The sequence below is a fragment of the Oncorhynchus nerka genome, linkage group LG1, assembly GCF_034236695.1.
Source record: "Oncorhynchus nerka isolate Pitt River linkage group LG1, Oner_Uvic_2.0, whole genome shotgun sequence".
Taxonomy (NCBI): domain Eukaryota; kingdom Metazoa; phylum Chordata; class Actinopteri; order Salmoniformes; family Salmonidae; genus Oncorhynchus; species Oncorhynchus nerka.
The window spans coordinates 27,704,015-27,725,242 of NC_088396.1; the positions used below are offsets into that span (position 1 = coordinate 27,704,015).

The window sequence follows — 21,228 nt, forward strand, 5'->3', positions numbered from 1 at the left end:
TCTGCCAGTTGAGGACTTGTGAGGCCTCTGTTTCTCAAACTAGACACTCTAATGTACTTGTCCTCTTGCTCATCTGCGCACCGGGGCCTCCTACTCCACTTTCTATTCTGGTTAGAGTCATTTTGCGCTGGTCTGTGAAGGGAGTAGTACACAGCGTTGTACGAGATCTTCAGTTTCTTGCCAATTTCTCACATGGAACAGCCTTCATTTCTCAGAACAAGAATAGACTGACGAGTTTCAGAAGAAAGTTCTTTGTTTCTGGCCATTTTGAGCCAGTAATCGAATCCACAAATGCTGATGCTCCAGATACTCAACTAGCCTAAAGAAAGCCAGTGTTATTGCTTCTTTAATCAGGACAACAGTTTTCAGCTGTGCTAACATAACTGAAAAAGGTTTTTCTAATGATCAATTAGCCTTTTAAAATGATAAACTTGTATTGGCTAACACAACGTGTCATTGGAACACAGAAGTGATGGTTGCTGATAATGGGCCTCTGTACGCCTATGTAGATATTCCATTAAAAAATCTGCAGTTTCCAGCTACAATAGTCATTTACAACATTAACAATGTCTACACTGTATTTATGATCACTTCTTTCAAAAACAAGGACATTTCTAAGTGACCCCACTTTTGAACGGTAGTGTAGGTTGAGTAGGTACTGAGTACGTATTGTAAAAGTTTCCCTTGACCACTGACTAGGGTCAACTTGTACCGTAAACTAAACAAGAGAGATATGGCTGGGTTTAATGTGAGTGTAATGGGTTGTGGGGTAAAGGAGTTGAACTCACCAATGAGCGGGTAGGGGGAGTCATCTTTAATGGAGCTCACCCACAACTGGTGGTCTTTCACACAGCCCGAAATGCCAAACTGCTGTAGTGCCATTTGGATGACATCAGTGGTGCTGTCTGAATTACTTACAGCTAGAGTCTTAGCCTGGGGGAAGACAAAAACATTAGAAAAATGCACACACATGACGGAACACACACACACACCTGCACCCATACATAAACAGTACTTACATAAGCACAATTCCCAATGTCCTTTGCAAATATCTTCAGAGGAATGGTCTTGGGGTCATCCTTCTCTTTCTCTTCGTTTATTCGACTAGAGGAACGAAGGAGGAAGTTAGCGTAAAAAACAATACCTTCTTTAACACAAGCAAGACTAAACACATTATTCAAGCCACTGAAGTCAAGCCATAGACTATTAGTATCAGAGGAAGTTATGAACAATATCGTCATCTGTCATTTCTGGTTACCTTTTGATGAGAAAAAGCCACTTCTCCTTGTGCTCCACAGAACTGCAGACAGACAGACAGAGAGAGAGATAGAAAATTAAGTCGGACAACCAATATTATTTTTCTCATTTTCTCTTACATAACGTGTCCCTGTAAAACTGTATTTTTTCTATGAATTCCTGGTATCAAGGCATATAGTGTGTTTGTGATATTTTATAACAACTAGCTCTCTGTGGTCAGAGTAGTTTTTTTTTTTACTAGGAATATGACTCTGGTTGTGGTGCGGTGTTGGGATGATAATTTACTGTTCTAGTGGTTGTTCTTTTTCTGAGACAGTCCTGTACTGTACACTAAATTTCCTTTCGTACGGTACCCGGAGGCAAAGTCATTCATATCCGTCGGGTGATTGGTTGAGGATTCTTGGGTGCGTGACGTCACTCTGACCCCTCACCAAAACATGGCAAACAATTTCTTTCAACTCGGGTCTGAAACCAGTAGTAACCACGACATTGAATGACAATTAACATAAAAATGACATATGAATCTGAAATTCTAACGCCCCAATAACATTGTCGCAGAGGAGGGCTTGCTATCAGCCGTTTTCTTATAAAACAGCTCAGATAGCAAAGTGCTAATGTGCGGCCTGGGCTACCTAAAGTTAGCTAGACTCGAGACCTCATGGGGACATAGGATTCAGGAGCCAGTGGGTTAGATATTATTCCACCATGGGCAACAACAACTGGCTACTAGCTTGTTTTCAGACAAATATGTTCAACTCATCCAGTGACCAGCACATTTAGAAGGATAGCTATTGACTGAAATGTAGCTAGCTTACTGGCTAGCTAGCATGCTAGCTCACACTGGCCATGCGGTAGCCAAACTAGCTAGCTAGCTCACTAATCGTGGATGCCAAGACACAGCTATCTAGACTTGGGAGCTTATGGGCACATAAGCTACATTAGCCAACTGGTTAGACATGATTACATCATGGGCAACAATATCTGGCGACTAGTTCGTATTCAGACAAATAATTTCAACTCATTTTTAGTTTACACACTGACCACCGCATTTAGGAGGATAGCTAATTACTGAAATGTAGTTAGCTATATCACTGGCCAGGCAGTAACTAATTGTGGACGCATTACCTATTCTTTGATACATTTTGGTTAACTTGCTCATATCAAGCATACCATCAAGCAACACATACCAGACCGTTTGTGGAAAGGTAAAAATAACAATTTGTGGGCTTGTTTTTTGAATGATCGGACAGTGAAACTAAAATAGGTTGGGCACTAGCTGGTGAGGCTTTCATTTATTTTCCAATTAATTTGGTGATCAAGCTGACGCTGCATTTCCCAAGTTGTTCAGTCAGTGCTAACTGCTCATGCCGGCAGATAGCATGAATATTCATGTTCTTGCCCAGGAAATTTTGTGTACATACTAAATGAGGATTTATTAAAGGGACATTCTCACTACATACAGTAAGCGTGTGTGTGTGTGTGTGTGTGTGTGTGTGTGTGTGTGTGTGTGTGTGTGTGTGTGTGTGTGTGTGTGTGTGCATACCTGAATGTGGCGACACAGTTGAAGGTAGGCCAGCCCATGACAAAGCTCCTGTCTAGACTGGTGCTGCCCTCACACACCTCCTCCATACAGCCTGCTGTCCACATCTCACACAATCGCACCTGAGCCTTCAGTTTAAAGTGTGTGGATGACCTGCAGCAAACAAGAGAGGGTCACACACAGTTTAACACACAAGCATACATGCGCAGAATCACGTTTCTGAGCGCATACATTTATTAATATCCATGGTGGAATTCTCAACATTCCAACAGCAAACCTGCTGTATGTACACGTGTCTATGTCTGTGAACACCCCCGATACACACACACTTTCCTATCATACTCTTTTTAACCCAGAATGTAATAAAGCCAATTATAGCTGTCTCCACTATGTATGGGTCAGCTCCACCCAGAGGCACATGATGTTGAATATACAGTTGGTTGGAGAGAGAGGCCCTGTTTTGCTGCCACAACATCACAGCAATGTTGCATCAACACCCTGAAAATATCTGGAGCATTGCCTGAAGGTTGTGTTCTGGGTGGGGAGCCCCTCTGGCCCTGATGAGTGGTCTCTGATCTGGGCACGGCCTCAGATGGATTTAATTGGCTGAGAGGTAATTATAGGCCGGATAGAAACGATAGGAGGGGAGGGAGGGAGGAATGAGGGAGGGAAGTATAGGGCTCACAGTCCCGGGAGACAGGGTTTTTAGACTTGAGTAGGGAAGAGAGGGATGGAATGCAGTTTTTAGCAGTTGCCTTCTGCTCTTTTGCTCCCCCCCCTCTCACAGACACACACAGACTCACTTGGCCTTGGCGATGAGGAGTGTGTCAGTGAAGAGGAAGAGGTGTCTCTCCTGCGTCTGCAGGCCAGTCTTCAGCTGGGTGTGGGCGTGGGCCAGGAACACCCTGCCTGGGGAGAGGAACGCCTGCACCAGGGGACACGTCTCTGGGCTGACCGGAGACAGGCAGTTCTCCCTGTCAACACACATACATGTTAGAATAACCAGGTAAACACATCACATGGGGTTAGAACAACCAGTTCAACATACAGTAGAGGGATCATTTCAGGTTAGCTCCCAATGGGCCAATGGGTCAGGATGATTACTGTTTGGGGTCAGAGGGAGAGGAAGTGTGGATCCCTTTGGTTGTGTCATTTATTTATTTTCTTAATTTTTTTCTTTCACCTTTATTTAACCAGGTAGGCAAGTTGAGAACAAGTTCTCATTTACAATTGGGACTAAAGGTGAAATAAAAAAATAAAAAATAAAATCAGAGAAGTAGTTGGTGAACCAGGCGAGGCAATCATTTGAGAAACCAAGGCTATCGAGTCTGCCGATGAGGATGTGGTGATTGACAGAATTGAAAGCCTTGGCCAGGTCAATGAATACGGCTGCACAGTATTGTTTCTTATCGATGGCGGTTAAGATATCGTTTAGGACCTTGAGCGTGGCTGAGGTGCACCCATGACCAGCTCTGAAACCAGATTGCATAGCGGAGAAGGTATGGTGGGATTCGAAATGGTCGGTAATCTGTTTGTTGACTTGGCTTTCGAAGACCTCAGAAAGGCAGGGTAGGATAGATATAGGTCTGTAGCAGTTTGGGTCAAGAGTGTTCCCCCCTTTGAAGAGGGGGATGACCACAGCTGCTTTCCAATCTTTGGGAATGAATGAACCCAGTGCTCCCTGTAGGCATTCCCAATGACCTCCTAGTATCATTGTAACAAAGTTATCCACTTCCTCAGCTAGGGCTTACATAGCCTTACAGCCCTGGTGTATGTATAGAGTGGCGATCTGAGCTGTGACATTAGACAGATGGTGTTATCCTCGTGTGGCTGGGATAATGTAATTTGTAAAATAATGTAAAAGACAAAGACCAAGGCACTTCAGACAGTCAGTCTTCCATTAGTTAATTCCTTACAGTACGTAACTGATTAATTACACAAGTCAATGGGAAAGGTACAGTATCTGTGTTTTTGAATGACCATGCATGTGGAGGGATATTCCATAGCAAGCTTTTGGTGCTTCCCAGTGTTGGGAGGGAACTGTTTGAAGGGAATTATCTTGGGTTGGGGACTAAGATTCTTTTTTTTTTTTTTACCTTTATTTAACTAGGCAAGTCAGTTAAGAACACATTTTTATTTTCAATGACAGCCTAGGAACAGTGCTGCATTGTTCAGGGGCAGAATGACAGATTCTTACCTTGTCAGCTCGGGGATTCAATCTTGCAACCTTTCGGTTGCTTGTCCAATGCTCTAACCACTAGGCTACCTGCCGCCCCTAATGGGTGATGATGGGTGTGTGCGCACCCGTTTGTGTGTACATGCGTGTGTGGCTGATTTGCTCAGTTGGTAGAGCATGGTGCTTGCAACGTCAGGGTTGTGGGTTCGATTCCCACAGGGGACCAGTAAATTATGAAAATGTATCCATTCACTATGTAATTTGCTCTTGATAAGATTGTCTGATAAATACCTACAATGTAAATGTAATGCTGACAAAGAGGAGGGAGTCAATCATCTCCTTCAGTCTTTATTAAACACAACACATTTTGCATGGCTAAACACAGGACTACTGTTAAGGTACACTACATTTTCTGCTCGTTGAATATCTCATTCCAAAATCATGGTATTAATATGTAGTTTGTTCCACCTTTGCTGGTATGACAACCTCCACTGGTATGACAACCTCTCGGAAGGCTTTCCAATAGATGTTGGAAGATTGCTGCGGAGACTTGCTACCATTCAGCCACAAGATCATTAGTGAGGTTGGGCACTGATGTTGGGCGATTAGGCCTTCCTTGAAGTCGGTGTTCCATTTTATCCCAAAGGTGTTCGATGGGGTTGAGGTCAGGACTCTGTGCAGGCCAGTCAAGTTCTTAAACACCGATCTAAAAAAAAAAAAAACAGCTCGAACCACGAAAAATAGCCCCAGACCATTATTCCTCCTCCACCAAACTTGACAGTTACCACTATGCATTGGGGCAGGTAGCGTTCTGGCATCCGCCATACCCAGATTCGTCTTCCGGACTACCAGATGGTGACGCGTGATTCATCACTCCAGAAAATGTGTTTCCACTGTTCCAGAGTCCAATGGCGACAAGCTTTACACCACTCCAGCCGACGCTTGGTAATCTTAGGCTTGTGTGCGGCTGCTCGGGCCATGGAAACCCATTTCATGAAGCTCCCAACAAACGGTTATTGTGCTGACGTTGCTTCCAGAGGCAGTTTGGAATTTGGTAGTGAGTATTGCAAACGAGGAAAGATGATTTTTACCTGCTTCAGCACTCGGCGGTCCCGTTCTCAACCACTTCGCGGCTGAGCAGTTGTTGCGCCTAGATGTTTCCACGTCCCAATAACAGCACTTACGGTTGACCGGGGCAGCTCTAGCCAGGCAGAATTTGGAAGAACAGAATTTGGAGGAACTTGTTGGAAAGGTGGCATCCTATGACGGTGCCACGTTGAAAGTCACTGAGTTCTTCAGTACGGGCCATTCTACTGCCCATGCTTGTCTATGGAGATTGCATGGCTGTGTGCTCGATTTTATACACCTGTTAGCAACGGGTGTGGCTGAAATAGCCAAATCCACTCACTTGAAGGGGTGTCTACATACTTTTGGCCATGTTGTGTATATACATGTATGTGTGAGTTAGCCACAGATCAGTAGATAGGGTTTATCAAACACACTATTAGAAAATACACTATATATACAAACGTATGTGGACACCCCTTCAAATGAGTTGATTCGGTTATTTCAGCCACACCCGTTGCTCAAGCACACAGCCATGCAATCTTCATAAACAAACAGGAGAAATAATGGCCTAGGGCTGTTTTTCATGGTTCAGGCTAGAACCGCTTAGTTCCAGTAAAGGGAAATCTTAACGGTACAGCATACAATGACATTCTAGGCGATTCTGTGCTTTCAACTTCGTGGCAACAGTTGGATGCCCCCATGCACAAAGCGAGGTCCATTCAGAAATGGTTTGTCGAGAACAGTGTGGAAGAACTTGACTGGCCTGCACAGAGCCCTGACCTCAATCCCATCGAACACCTTTGGGATGAATTGGAACGCAGACTGTGAGCCAGGCCTAATCGCCCAACATCATTGCCCGACCTTACTAGTGTTCTTGTGGCTGAATGGAAGCAAGTCCCTGCAGCAATGTTCCAACATCTAGTGGAAAGCCTTCTCAGAAGAGCGGAGGCTGTTATAGCAGCAAAGGGGGGGACTAACTCCATACTAATGCCCATGATTTAAGAATGAGATGTTCGATGAGCAGCTGTCCACATACTTTTGGTCATGTAGTGTATATCCACTTGAACAAGAGAATAACTTTTCCTGGATATTATTGTTATTAGAATATCAAGAAGATGCGTGTGTTAACTTTGGAAGGGACAACTTGTCCAAGAGCGGGAAGAGAACAATGACAGTCATCCGATCATGAAAAACACAGAGAAACACACAGATATAACCACTGTATCAGGTTCTAGAGAAAGATGTATCTGCCATGGGCAAGTACAGCAGATGGAACAAGTTGGCATTTTTACGGGGAACAAAGGAAATCGTTGCAGGGCTCTGTCCTTTCCTGTTTACATCAGGCTGTGAGATCCGATTCTCAGCTCACATTCAAGAGATAATGACCCTACACACACACACACACACACACACCCATCATCTTGACCCCCAACCCCAGAGAATTCCATTCAAACAGTTCCCTCCCAACACTTGGAAGCACCAAAAGCTTGCCATGGAATATCCCTCCACATGCATATTCCATAGTCAGTCAAAAACACATACCTTTCCCATCGACTCATGTAATTACTCAGTTATGTACTGTAAGTAATTAACTAACAGAAGACTGACTGACTCTGAAGTACCTTGGTCTTTTTACAACTCTTTTTATTCCAAAAAGAACGAGGGAACTAGAAAACCAATTCAATCACAGACTAAGGTCTTCAGTTTGCTATTGATTCATTGCTCCTGGATGACTTTTAAAGGCAGAAACCATGATTCAAAACCAGGTTGGAATTTGTAGGAGGGAAAATTGGGGAGGTTCATATCCTCGTACCCCCCTACAAATTCTGGAATATAATCGTAATTAACACCATAACAGACAAAAGATGAGCTTCAACGCGATATTATAATTAGATTTTTATTTATTTAACCTTTATTTAACTGGGCAAGTCAGTTAAGAACAAATTCTTATTTACAATGACGGCCTACCAAAAGGCCGCCCTGCGGGGACGGGGGCTGGGATAATATATAAGCATAGGACCATATAGAAGACCTCAACACTTTCTTCTCTACATGCTTTTCTTAATATATCTGGGAAATGCCTATGTCATAGAACCCCCCCACACACAGAACACCTTCCTGTAATATCTCTCCCTGGCTCTCTCCCTCTATAAAAGATACCAGACTTCCATATTCAGCCCCCCTCCCCCTGAATGGTTGATTGGCAGCTGAGCTCCTGGTCCATTGAAGCTGATGGATGACTGACTGACAATCCCATTGTGTCATGTGATGTTGATAAATTGGGCATAGAGGCCGTTTGCATCTACACACCACATATACATGGCCATCTTTGTTAGGGAACAGTCCTGTGGAGCGAGATGTTGACTTTTCATAGACAATGCTTGTTGTTTATTCTCGGGGGGCTGCTGTGGGATAAGGCCTCTAAACCCAACCCTGGGAGACAACAGCACAACACAGCATACTAATGTCCCAGCATGCCTTTAGGGAGAGAATGGTGAATATTGATGAGCCCTCCATCACTATATCAGGCCTACTAGCCAAACAGAATGCCTAATGGGTGGCACCACCCTCTGGTAATTGCCAGGGACCTCACAATACGATATTATCAATAGATTCTCACGATTGACATGATTCTGTATGTATTGAGATTCGATCCTGCGATTATATTGTGATTTGATGTTCCATACATATTGCTCACTATATGACTGCTGCAGAGAGACAAGAGGGAGCATGATACTTTTGGGGGGCTCAGTCATGTTGGCTCACTATTTAAAAAGAAGATGGAGAACAAGCTATAGGATAAAAAGTACTGGCGTTTTGGCGCAGGTACAGCCAACTATCTCAAGCTAGCGCTATCTAGCAAAATCAACAACTACAAATCGACACTTGGAGTAAAAGTATCTATATAATATTGTCCAAAATAATATCACGATATGTAAATATCCCTATTCACCTCCATTACTACTTATCCTGATTATGGTCACACTGGCTTTCTGTAGTCTCTCTCTTTCTCACACACACACGAACACACACACGGAGGTGGGGTGTGTCAAGGTTACTGGAGGCTGCTGCCAGGAGATGAAGTCACCCTGGTCCAGATGTGTGTTGTAACCAGACCAAGAGGACATGTCCCTCAGATGACACACCCACACCCCTGTTCTAACAACATCTTAACTCCCCTTGTGTTTTGATGGGACGAAGATTTTCTGTAGCTCAGCGAAAAGCTCTAGAATGATGCTCGTGCACTGCATCCCCTAGGCAGACATTATACATCCATATATAACACTGTCCTTTTGCTTTGCTCTAGTTAACATATGTGTGTTTGTGTGTGTGTGTGTGTGTACTGCTGTCTGCCTGTCATCTCCACTCCAACAATAAATGGCCAACAGCTCTCCTGCATATTTCAACTAATTTGTTATTGAGGCCCAGCGACCAATATCTTTTAATTTATTATCAATTTGTCTGCACCTGTCAAACCCCAAGTAGTGCTTGACTTATCTTAGGGGCACAAAATGATTTGTAGTTTATGACAACAATCTAAGGGAAAAGCAAATTAATTGCAACCCCTTGTCAAGAGACAGGAAGGGGGAACTTTACACAAATCTCATTGACTTATGTAATGTTTGAACTTTGACTGGGTGATAAAATCAAACAGTGTGTTTGGACCTGATGATGTGTGTGTTGCGTGTCTCAGCAACAAGTATTAGCAATAGCTTGACTTCTCCTCCAGTCAAACACTGTCCAGACCAACACCAGTGACACTCTGCGAAGTGGTGTGATTGACAGCGCAGTGTGTGTGTTAGCCGTCCTGTCAACTCATGGTGAAAGACCTAAGTCGAAGTGCACAAGGCACCAATACATTGCTGCCAATTCTCCATGGTTACGTATTGAATGAAGACATCACTACTGACATGGATTTATAATCCACACTATCTGACCGAGGGGACTACACTCACTTCTCACGCACGCACGCACGCACGCACGCACGCACGCACGCACACACACACACACACACACACACACACACACACACACACACACCACACACACACACACACACCTCTCTTCGGTTCACAATCTTTCCTTATCTAATATGAGTCATCTAGTGTATCCAGTGACTCATAGAGTGGACCCCGTAGTTGGGGTCTTATAAAAATAACATCAGTGTGATCTTTCCAAAACTCACTTCATGGTTTTAATGGAAAGCAAGGGCAACAGACCTTGTCTCTCATACATATGGTAGAAGGAGATCTGGAGGGTGCCATGGTTGTTGAGAATGAGGAGGGTAGAATATGGAAGGACAAATGGAGGCATGTACTATACATGCATAAGTTCTAGTGTGGACAATGACCATAGTGAATATGTATAGATTGCATATAACTCCAGCTGTAGAAGGTAGTAAAGGACTCCATGTTATTGGGAATAATAAGAGAAATGAAGCACTGTCTTATAAAACTCTCCATATCAGGAAATGTCTCCTGCATGGTGACACGGTGAACATTAAAAACAGGGTCATTATTGCTAAAACTACGTTAAGTTTCTAATATTCCCCTCCTCCCATATCCATTTCACTGCTGCAGGCCATATTGTGCTGTGCCTCAGTAGGGACTGACTGTAGCCCTGGAGTGGTAAAGCTGGAGCAGAGTGAGGCGACTTCTAGATGAGGTGAAAGGGGGAGGGGTGACGTAAGTGCCTGAGCGAAAGGACAGAGTCACCACACAGAAACTCTAGGCTTGATGATAAAAGCAGGCAGGAATCACCTGGGCCAGCAAAGAATTTATAGCAGAGTAGTGTGTTTCCCTGAAGAAAAGTAAATCATTTGGAGAGAGAGACAGAGAAAAATAGAGAAAGAGATAGATCGAGAGAAAGAGAGACAGACAGAGAGAGAGACAGACAAAGAAAGAGAGAGGGAATGCATAGATTAGTGAGTTGAAGAGAGAGAGAGAGAGAGGTAGAGATGTCTTCATCTCATTCAACACGCCTCGCTTCCCTGACCTTTAACTTCTCCCCACTGTGAATCACATGATAGCACCATGCCACCTCTAGCACCATGCCACGCTCTCTGGACAAGCCCTTCCCTGGAGAACCCCCTTGACCCTGGTGACCCCCGTCGTTCTCTGCACCTCCTGACGAGGAGTTAGAGGTCAAGGCTTAGAGCATTAACCCAGTCTCCTTCGCTCCTGAGAATGTCTCCACCACAGACACTCTCACTAAGTGTCAACAATTCTCTTGCTCTCTCTCTCACACACACACACACACACATACACACTTTCTCTCTACACTCATACACACAATACCTCCAGCCACGAGAGCAATGAACCATTAAAGCGTCAACAGCGTTCAGCTCAACACTCCTATGTGGTCCAGTTTCACACAACATGCTCGAGCTCAGCCTACACAAACTGAGTAAACAGTTAGCACTAGAAAACACATAAATATGTCCAATAACACCAGGACAGGACAAGGTTTCTCTACTCTAGTCTCTCTAACTCTGCAATAATGTTAGTTTGGTGTGTAAGAGATTACATTTTCAAGTTCTAATGTCACATACATAAGTACAGTGAAATGCCTTTCTTGCAAGCTCTAAACCCAACAATGCAGTAATCAATGACAATGTAATACTAAAAATAACAAGGTAGGACAAAAACACACAAGAAATAAAAAATAAGTAGAACATGATAAGGTAAGGAAGCATACCATATTATACAGGGTCAGTTCCAGTACCATATTTTTTTATTTTATTTATGTATTTATTTTTTATTTCACCTTTAATTAACCAGGTAGGCCAGTTGAGAACAAGTTCTCATTTACGACTGCGACCTGGCCAAGATAAAGCAAAGCAGTGTGACAAAAACAACAACACAGAGTTACACATGGGATAAAAGTACAGTCAATAACACAATAGAAAAATCAATATACAGTGTGTGCAAAATGTAGTAAGATTAGGGAGGTAAGGCAATAAATAGGCCATAGTGGCGAAATAATTACAATTTAGCATTAACACTGGAGTAATAGATGTCCAGATGATGATGTGCAAGTAGAAATTCTGGAGTGCAAAAGAGCAAAAAAATAACAATATGGGGATGAGGTAGTTTTGTGGGCTATTTACAGATGGGCTGTGTACAGGTGCAGTGATTGGTAAGCTGCTCTGATAGCTGATGCTTATAGTTAGTGAGGGAGATATGTCTCCAGCTTCAGTGACATTTGCAATTCGTTCCAGTCATTGACAGCAGAGAACTGGAAGGAAAGGCGGCCAAAGGAGGTGTTGGCTTTGGGGATGACCACTGAAATATACCTGCGCATGCTACAGGTGGGAGTTGCTATCGTGACCAGTGAGCTGAGATAAGGGCTTTACCTAGCAAAGACTTATAGATGACCTGGAGCCAGTGGGTATGGTGACGGCCAGCCAACAAGAGCATACAGGTCGCAGTGGTGGGTAGTATATATGGGGCTTTAGTGACAAAACTAAAGGTTACACTGTGATAGACTGCATCCAATTAGACTCCATCCAGGCTATTTTGTAAATGACATCGCCGAAGTCAAGGATGAGTAGGATAGTCAGTTTTGCGAGGGTATGTTTGTCAGCATGAGTGAAGGAGGCTTTGTTGTGAAATAGGAAGCCAATTCTAGATTTAAATTTGGATTGGAGATGCTTAATGTGAGTCTGGAAGGAGAGTTTACAGTCTAATCAGACACCTAGGTATTTGTAGTTGTCCACATATTCTAAGTCAAAACCGTCCAGAGAATTGATGCTAGTCGGGCGAGCGGATGCGGGCAGTGATCGGTTGAAGAGCATGCATTTAGTTTGACTTGCATTTAAGAGTAGTTGGAGGCCACGGAAGGAGAGTTGTATAGCATTGAAGCTCATCTGGAGGTATGTTAACACAGTGTCCAAAGAGGGGCCAGAAGTATACAGAATGGTGTCGTCTGCGTAGAGGTGGATCAGAGAATCACCAGCAGCAAGAGTGACATCATTGATGTATATAGAGAAGAGAGTCGGCCCGACAATTGAACCCTGTGGCACCCCCATAGAGACTGCCAGAGGTCCGAACAACAGGCCCTCCGATTTGACACACTGAACTCTATCTGAGAAGTAGTTGGTAAACCAGGCGAGGCAATCATTTGAGAAACCAAGGCTGTCGAGTCTGCCAATAAGAATGTGGTGATTGACAGAGTCAAAAGCCTTGGCCAGGTCGATGAATACAGCTGCACAGTAATGTCTCTTATCGATGGCGGTTATAATATTGTTGTGATGTCTCTCTGGAAGGAGATCCTTGCCCTGAGCTTGTCTACTTTATTGTCCAGAGACTGAACATTAACGAGTAATATAATCGGAAGCGGTGGATGGTGTAATAGAAGTCCAGTCCGAAAAACTCTTCTCCGTCGGCAGCGTCTTAGAGCAGCCTCTGGGATAAGTTCAATTGCCCTGAGGGGTACGAACAAAGGATCCAATTTGGGAAAGTCATATTCCTGGTCGTATTGCTGGTGAGTTACCGCCGCTCTGATATCCAAAACTTATTTCCGTCTGTATGTAATAACACAAACAACTGGGCTAATAATGTAAGAAATAACACACAAAAAAATGAAATACTGCAAAGTTTCTTAGGAGCTAAAAGCAGAGCTGACATGTCTGGTGATCTGGCCTACCACCGTGGTGTCGTCAGAAAACTTGATAATGGTGTTGGAGTCATGTGTGGCCACACAGTAATGGGTGAACAGGGAGTACAGAAGAGGACTAAGCTTACACTAAGCTTATGTGGGGCCCCTGTGTTAAGGGTCAGCGTGCCAGAGGTGATGTTGCCTACCCTCACCACCTGGGGTCGGCCCATCAGGAAGTCCAGGATCCAGTTGCAGAGGGAGGTGTTCTAAGAGGGAGGAATCCTAAGCTTGGTGATGAGCTTGAAGAGGACAATGGTGTTGAACGCTTTGCTGTAGTCAACGAACAGCATTCTCACATAGGTATTTCTCTTATCTAGGTGAGTGAGGGTAGTGTGGAGAGCAATTGAGACTGCATCGTCTATGGATCTGATGGGGCGGTATGCAAATTGGAGTGGGTCTAGGGTGGCTTGGATGGTGGAGTTAATGTGTGCCATAACCAGCCTCTCAAAGCACTTTGTGATTACAGAAGTGAGTGCTACAGGGCGGTAGTCATTGTGGTATGAAACCTTATAGTTCTTAGGAACAGGAATGATTGTGGTCATCTTAAAACATGTGGGGATTACAGACTGGGATAAGGAGGGGTTGAAAATTACTCTGAATATGCTTGCCAGCTGTACTGTGCAAGCCTTGGAATACCGGCGGTGCCCGCAGCCTTGAGGGTGTGGACCGCATTAAAGACCCTTCTCACGAACCCTCACTGTGAGTACAACGTTGCTGATGCATTTTCTAATGAAGCCAGTGACTGAGGTGGTTAGCTCATCAATGTTATCGGCAGAGTCTCGAAACATATTCCAATCAGTGTTAGCAAAGCAGTCATGTGGCCAGTGTTGTGTTCTAGACCATTAAAAGCGAGACCGATTCAAGACCAAGACAGGAGCAAATCGAATCCGAGTCCAGAACAAGACAGGAGGGAGGAGGGGCAAAACCGAGTCAAGACCGAGGCCAGAAAAATGCAAGTCAAATTCAAGACCATGATTGTAATTTTGTTAGAACAACATATGGTTTCTTTTGACATTGAGAATAGTGAAAAGATGCATTCTGAGGGATAATAGAGCCACTCAAATGATTTCTAACCCAAACACAGTAGGGAACGATGGACCTTCTATGCCTTCAGAGGGCTAAAGATTTATAAAATAATGATTATAACAATAATGATATTTGATAAAGTTATTTTCAGTGATCTTCTGATTTAATCTAGCTTTTGTTGTGGGCTAGTTTGCAGTGGCTGCATCAGGTGTTATCAAATAGGATGTTGTTGCTAATTTGTTAGCGTCTCCCTTTACAAGAATAACTTTCAATAAGAAGTTAAGTTTTAAATGACCATCATCTGGTGAGTAGAACTGTGTTTTTATTCCAGTGCGCTTGCTGTTGTTAGCCATCAATTTGAAAATAACTGGTGTGGGAAACATTGCTGCATTTAAAGTGGAACTGAAAGAATTTTAGCAACATTAAAATCATATTCAAATCTGTTCATATACACCCCCAGGAAGAATATGACACTTTTTAAAACATTTCCTGACAAGCGACCACTTAGATATGGTCATTTTCAGGTTTTCATAAATTCATAGAATGATTGGGAATTATGTATATTAAGGCATTTGTGAAAATTCTTTATTAATATAGAGTGGAGAAAGTGGCCGTGCGTTTGGACAATTAATAGACACTGCTGTAAATAAAACAGACTAAAAACAGCTGTCTTGTCCTGGACTAGAGTCTACACAGACCGGTGAGCTATAGCCAATCAGAGCTGCAGTAAGCCTTTATATAAATAAGCCATTTGCCACACGGGCCTGCCTTCATTCACTTTGAACTGGACTGTGTGTTTTCGGGCAGTAGGGCCTGCCATCATTCACTTTGAACTGGACTGTGTTTACAGGAAGTTGCAACAGCGCAACTTTAGATAATTACAACGCATTCGCCAAAAGCCACAAAATACACCTGAATGAATTTCTGAAAATTCTATATGTAAACATCACGGTAGTCCTCGTACATTTGAGAACTTTACAGTCCTACTAATCAAACGACCATGAAAAGGTAGGCTGTCTCTCCCTCAGTTATGCACATCAACAACTCATGCTAGCCAGAGCAAGATGAGCTCAAATATAACAAAGGATTATTAGATAAACCCTGTCAAACATTTTCTTCTAGTTGGCCATCAAAATTGCACTGATAAACGATGGGGATTTGTAGCCTCCTCGTCCTTCTGCAGTTTGCATGCCATGGCATGCTTGTCCCAACCAAGCACCCAAGCTAACTGGCTAAAGTTGGCTAGCTTGCTAGCTAGCTACTTCCAGACATAAATGAGAGAACACCTCCCTATGACCATTTTACTCATCGTAGCAGTGCTGGTTAGGCTGTTTACATGTTATCTAGAGCGTTCTTGACTAACTATTACTTTTTGTGCCTACGTTTACTGACATTGGTTATATTCAGTGGGTATTGCACATTTGTAAATTCAGATGAGAGTGCTCTGAAATCGGAGTAGATAGCCAGAGTGAATTTGCGAATGCAAGAGATAGGCTAACTGGATAACAGTCGTTCAAGTTCTTGCTATCTAATCAAATGACACCTGCATCTCTAGCTGTGTATAGCAACCGAAAAAAGATGAGGGGAAAAAGTCAGTCACTCACCCACTCCTCCAATTGCATGACATCCTCCTAGCAGCTAGCTAACATTAGATTATGTGGTTTTAGTTTGCTACAGTATATGATTAGATATGCTATCCTAGTAGCCACGTTATGACTGACTTGTGATCGTTAGAATTTTTTTATCTGACCTTTATTTTAACTAGGCAAGTCAGCTAAGAACAAATTCTTATTTACAATGACGGCATACACCTGCCAAACCCGGGACCAATGGTGCACCGCCCTATGGGTCTCCCAATCACGGCCGGTTGTGATACAGCCTGGATTCAAACCAGGGTGTCTGTAGTGACGCCTCTAGCACTGAGATGCAGTGCCTTAGACCACTGCCCCACTCGGGAGCCCATGCTAGTTTGATTGTATTGACATTCCCAGCCTTAGTTACATTTGTCCGTTTTGTCCAGAATATTGAGTCATTGAAAACTGAAACAGTGCATCCCGAATGGAGGCAGTAGACAATGTACCAGGCCAGCTGTGATTTACAACCTGATATCAATATTTGTTGTACTACCAAGAAATGTATTGGAGAATTATATTAATCATACATTGAACTGCATCCATCTATTCTGCCAACAATATCTTAATGTACATCATGGAACGTTGAATCAAATATAACCTATTTTTAAAACCTCTTATCAAGTTAGTTTGTAGCATAAACTGGACTAAATGTGAGATGGCTTTTGCAATGGGAAGTAATAGTTGTACATTTCGATTAGGAAATGCTTAATGGTTGTGTTTTTGTATTCTTATGATTGGGACCTACTGGCTTATTATGTTCGAGTTTATGGACTGCTTATATTTTAACAGCATGCTGTGTGTGAAGTGGGCATCCTCAGATTTTGCACAAAAGTTCCCAAATGGCCTGCTCAGCGAAGGCACCCTGTGTGAAAAATAGGAGTTTTCCTATAGATTTTCAGATTTTCACTCTCAAAATCACACTTTTGTTTTATAGAAAATAGTCACACATTTGATGGTCTAAGTCCATAACAATTCTTAAACCACATCAATCTGATTGGGCCTGGCTCCCCAGTGGGTTGGCCTCTGTCAACCCAGGCCCATCCATGTCTACACCCTGATGCAAGCAGCGCATGATGACAATTGCGCATCACAAATAGCCTACTAATCAACACTTCAGACTAAACATTTTCAAAACCTGGTTTGCATACCCATTGTTGCCTTAGTTAGCATTTACTGATAGATCTCATAAGTTGAAACATCATTCCTACCCTACCGACTACCGATGACATTCTTCTGTGATCTGCTCCAAGCCAAAACCAGTTGAGAGCTACACACTCTTGCTGCCTGCAGATGATATTCAGCTAAAACAAGGCTGCGTGCATGTGAATATATTTCATGTGCTTTGTGGTTGTGTAGGCTACTTTGTGCATGATTTCTCTATATAACTGATCATATACCTCCACTACACTACTTTGATACACATCAATAGAGATTAAGAAGTTAGTATAAGTTAGGCCCGCTGAAACAAACGTGGGTATAAGGCTTATACTGTACCTGCGTATACCCTCTACTCCACCACTGGCCCTTTGTGTTTTACAAAAAGTGTACTCTCATAAATGAGTGAGCTGGTATTACAGTTGCTGTCCTTTCAGAATCACCAACCTGTCACACATTGAAGGCCTATAGGTTCACCACTGTACCAACCTGTCACACATTGAAGGCCTATAGGTTCACCACTGTACTAACCTGCCACACACTGAAGACCTATAGGTTCGCCACTGTACTAACCTGTCACACATTGAAGGCCTATAGGTTCGCCACTGTACTAACCTGTCACACATTGAAGACCTATAGGTTCACCACTGTACTAACCTGTCACACATTGAAGGCCTATAGGTTCACCACTGTACTAACCTGTCACACACTGAAGACCTATAGGTTCACCACTGTACTAACCTGTCACACACTGAAGGCCTATAGGTTCACCACTGTACTAACCTGTCACACATTGAAGACCTATAGGTTCACCACTGTACTAACCTGTCACACACTGAAGACCTATAGGTTCACCACTGTACTAACCTGTCACACACTGAAGGCCTATAGGTTCACCACTGTACTAACCTGTCACACACTGAAGATCTATAGGTTCACCACTGTACTAACCTGTCACACACTGAAGATCTATAGGTTCACCACTGTACTAACCTGTCACACACTGAAGACCTATAGGTTCACCACTGTACTAACCTGTCACACACTGAAGGCCTATAGGTTCACCACTGTACTAACCTGTCACACACTGAAGACCTAAAGGTTCACCACTGTACTAACCTGTCACACACTGAAGGCCTATAGGTTCACCACTGTACTAACCTGTCACACACTGAAGACCTATAGGTTCACCACTGTACTAACCTGTCACACACTGAAGACCTATAGGTTCACCACTGTACTAACCTGTCACACATTGAAGACCTATAGGTTCACCACTGTACTAACCTGTCACACACTGAAGACCTAAAGGTTCACCACTGTACTAACCTGTCACACACTGAAGACCTAAAGGTTCACCACTGTACCAACCTGTCACACACTGAAGGCCTATAGGTTCACCACTGTACTAACCTGTCACACACTGAAGACCTATAGGTTCACCACTGTACCAACCTGTCACACATTGAAGACCTATAGGTTCACCACTGTACTAACCTGTCACACATTGAAGACCTATAGGTTCACCACTGTACTAACCTGTCACACACTGAAAGCCTATAGGTTCACCACTGTACTAACCTGTCACACATTGAAGGCCTATAGGTTCACCACTGTACTAACCTGTCACACACTGAAGGCCTATAGGTTCACCACTGTACTAACCTGTCACACACTGAAGGCCTATAGGTTCACCACTGTACTAACCTGTCACACATCGAAGGCCTATAGGTTCGCCACTGTGCAAACATGTCTACAATAGATATAAAGGCTGTTGTTTCAAGAAATGAGTGTATATATTTGGCCTGGTGAAGCGGTTTTATGCGCTGACTGAATGGAAGCTGATAATTATGATTTTTTTACTCCGCTGGTCTTGGCAAGAAATGATGAGTCTTCACTGTCCGAGATCGAATCAAGACCGAGTATAACACAGAGACAAGACCGAGACACTCAGCGGAGTGAATCGCAGATACTTCCTGTTTCAGCTTCAGATTTGCCAAATGGCGGGGGGTTTGTTTGTATGTTTGCTTGTGGGTAGAATAGCAGTGGTCTAGGACTTTAATGCCCCTGATGGCATTGGAGATGTCTGGTGGAAGTTGGGCATCACGTGCCTTAGTGACACCGAATTAAAATCTCCGGCAACCAGAAAGGCAGCCTCTGGGTGTAGGTTTTCCTTCTTGTTTATAGCTTTGTATAGTTTGTTAAGCGCTAGCTTGTTATTTTTATTGTCCTTTGGTGGAATGTATACAGCAGTCACAATAACAGCTGAAAACTCCCTCAGAAGGTAGAAGGGTCGACATTTGACCATCAGGTATTCCAAGACTGGTGAACAGTGTGTCGAAACCTGCACTACGCTGGAATTAGCAAACCAGTTGGAGATGAAGAGGCAACCCCCTGATTTCCCTGACTCCACAATCCTGTGCGCCCGGTGAATGGAGAATGGAGAATCTCACCAGGATCTCCCCTCTCTTGCCTCTGTAACACCGGTGTTTCCTCTTGGGTAGCCCGAAAATTGTGTTGGAATTACAGAGAGAGCCCAGCGCAGATTAGTCTAAGCAGAACATGGAATTGCGGTAAGTAACTGCCATTCTGATGTTCTAAAGTTCTTATTGGTTGTAAGAAATAATAGAGGATACATTAGGTGAAAATGTCATGACCGCCACAGCCCTACACATACCTGAGAACTGTGGCAATTACATCAGGCTCAACCCAGATCAGAGACAAAAGTCTGAATTTAGGACCCAGACTCACTCGGGTCCCAAGTTTGTTCTCAGAATTTTGTGTCTGTTGGACATGTGAAAACCTCTATTAGGGACTACACATAGTGATAGGTAGCAGTTTAGTTGAATAGAGGTATCTGATAGGCTGTTACTGTACCTGGACATGCTTCGTGATTTGGTAAGTGCTTTGCTGATGACCAGGGAGGGGGCAGACTGTCGTCGATGGGCCAGGGTCTTCATCTTCTATGGAGAGAAAAAAGGGAGGGAGAGAATACTGGGTCAACTGGTCATTATTTATATAGTCTAATGTTATTTACTGTAGTAAAATTTACAGAGGTCATACTGTAACACATCCTGATAGTCATATACCACATCTCTAAATGGTATTAAGGAAGGGAAGAGAAAAAAAGAAAAAAGAAAGAATGAAAGACAGAAAGAAAAAGAAAGAAAGAAAGACAGAAAGAAAAAGAAAGAAAGAGAAAGAAAGAGAGAAACAGAAACAGAAAAAAAGAACAAACAAAGAGAGAGCGAGAGAGAGAGAGAAGTATGTAGTGTTTGGTTTGTCATCGCTCTACACTGTCAATGTTTCTAAATAAATCATAATCTCTCTCAATGTCAGGAATTTAGTAGACCACCACAGGAATTATTATTATTATTTTTTTTTTACATTTACATTTACCAAAAAACGTGAATCGTAAAACTGTCTCCGCCAGTGTCTTGGGTAACATGCATACATTAATTCAACAGACAAATGTCTGTGAGAAAAGTCACAGACAAAAATCAAATAAGGTTGGCTTAACAACCTCTTTTCAACTTGCCCTTTAAGTCAGCAAATTCCTACCTGTTTTCCCCTTTAATTTCTCACCACATCATTTAATATGGCAAATCTAATGACTATGGAAAAAGGTTTCACTCTCAAAATAGCTTGGTCAGGCTGGTGGCCTTGTTATAACATTACATACATTTGACATGATGTTACAAGATGAACTGCAA

At 43.1% G+C, this 21,228-nt stretch overlaps 1 protein-coding gene across 1 annotated transcript in view; it reads right to left on the reverse strand.

Annotated features, from left to right (window-relative positions):
• The window catches only part of LOC115128535 (rho GTPase-activating protein 20-like), a 48,302-nt gene that overhangs the window by 14,869 nt on the left and 12,205 nt on the right, over nucleotides 1-21,228 (reverse strand). The window contains 6 exon segments of the mRNA XM_029658452.2: nucleotides 789-933; nucleotides 1,020-1,104; nucleotides 1,259-1,300; nucleotides 2,801-2,950; nucleotides 3,601-3,771; nucleotides 20,393-20,478. Coding sequence (XP_029514312.2) covers nucleotides 789-933; nucleotides 1,020-1,104; nucleotides 1,259-1,300; nucleotides 2,801-2,950; nucleotides 3,601-3,771; nucleotides 20,393-20,478 — 679 coding nt within the window.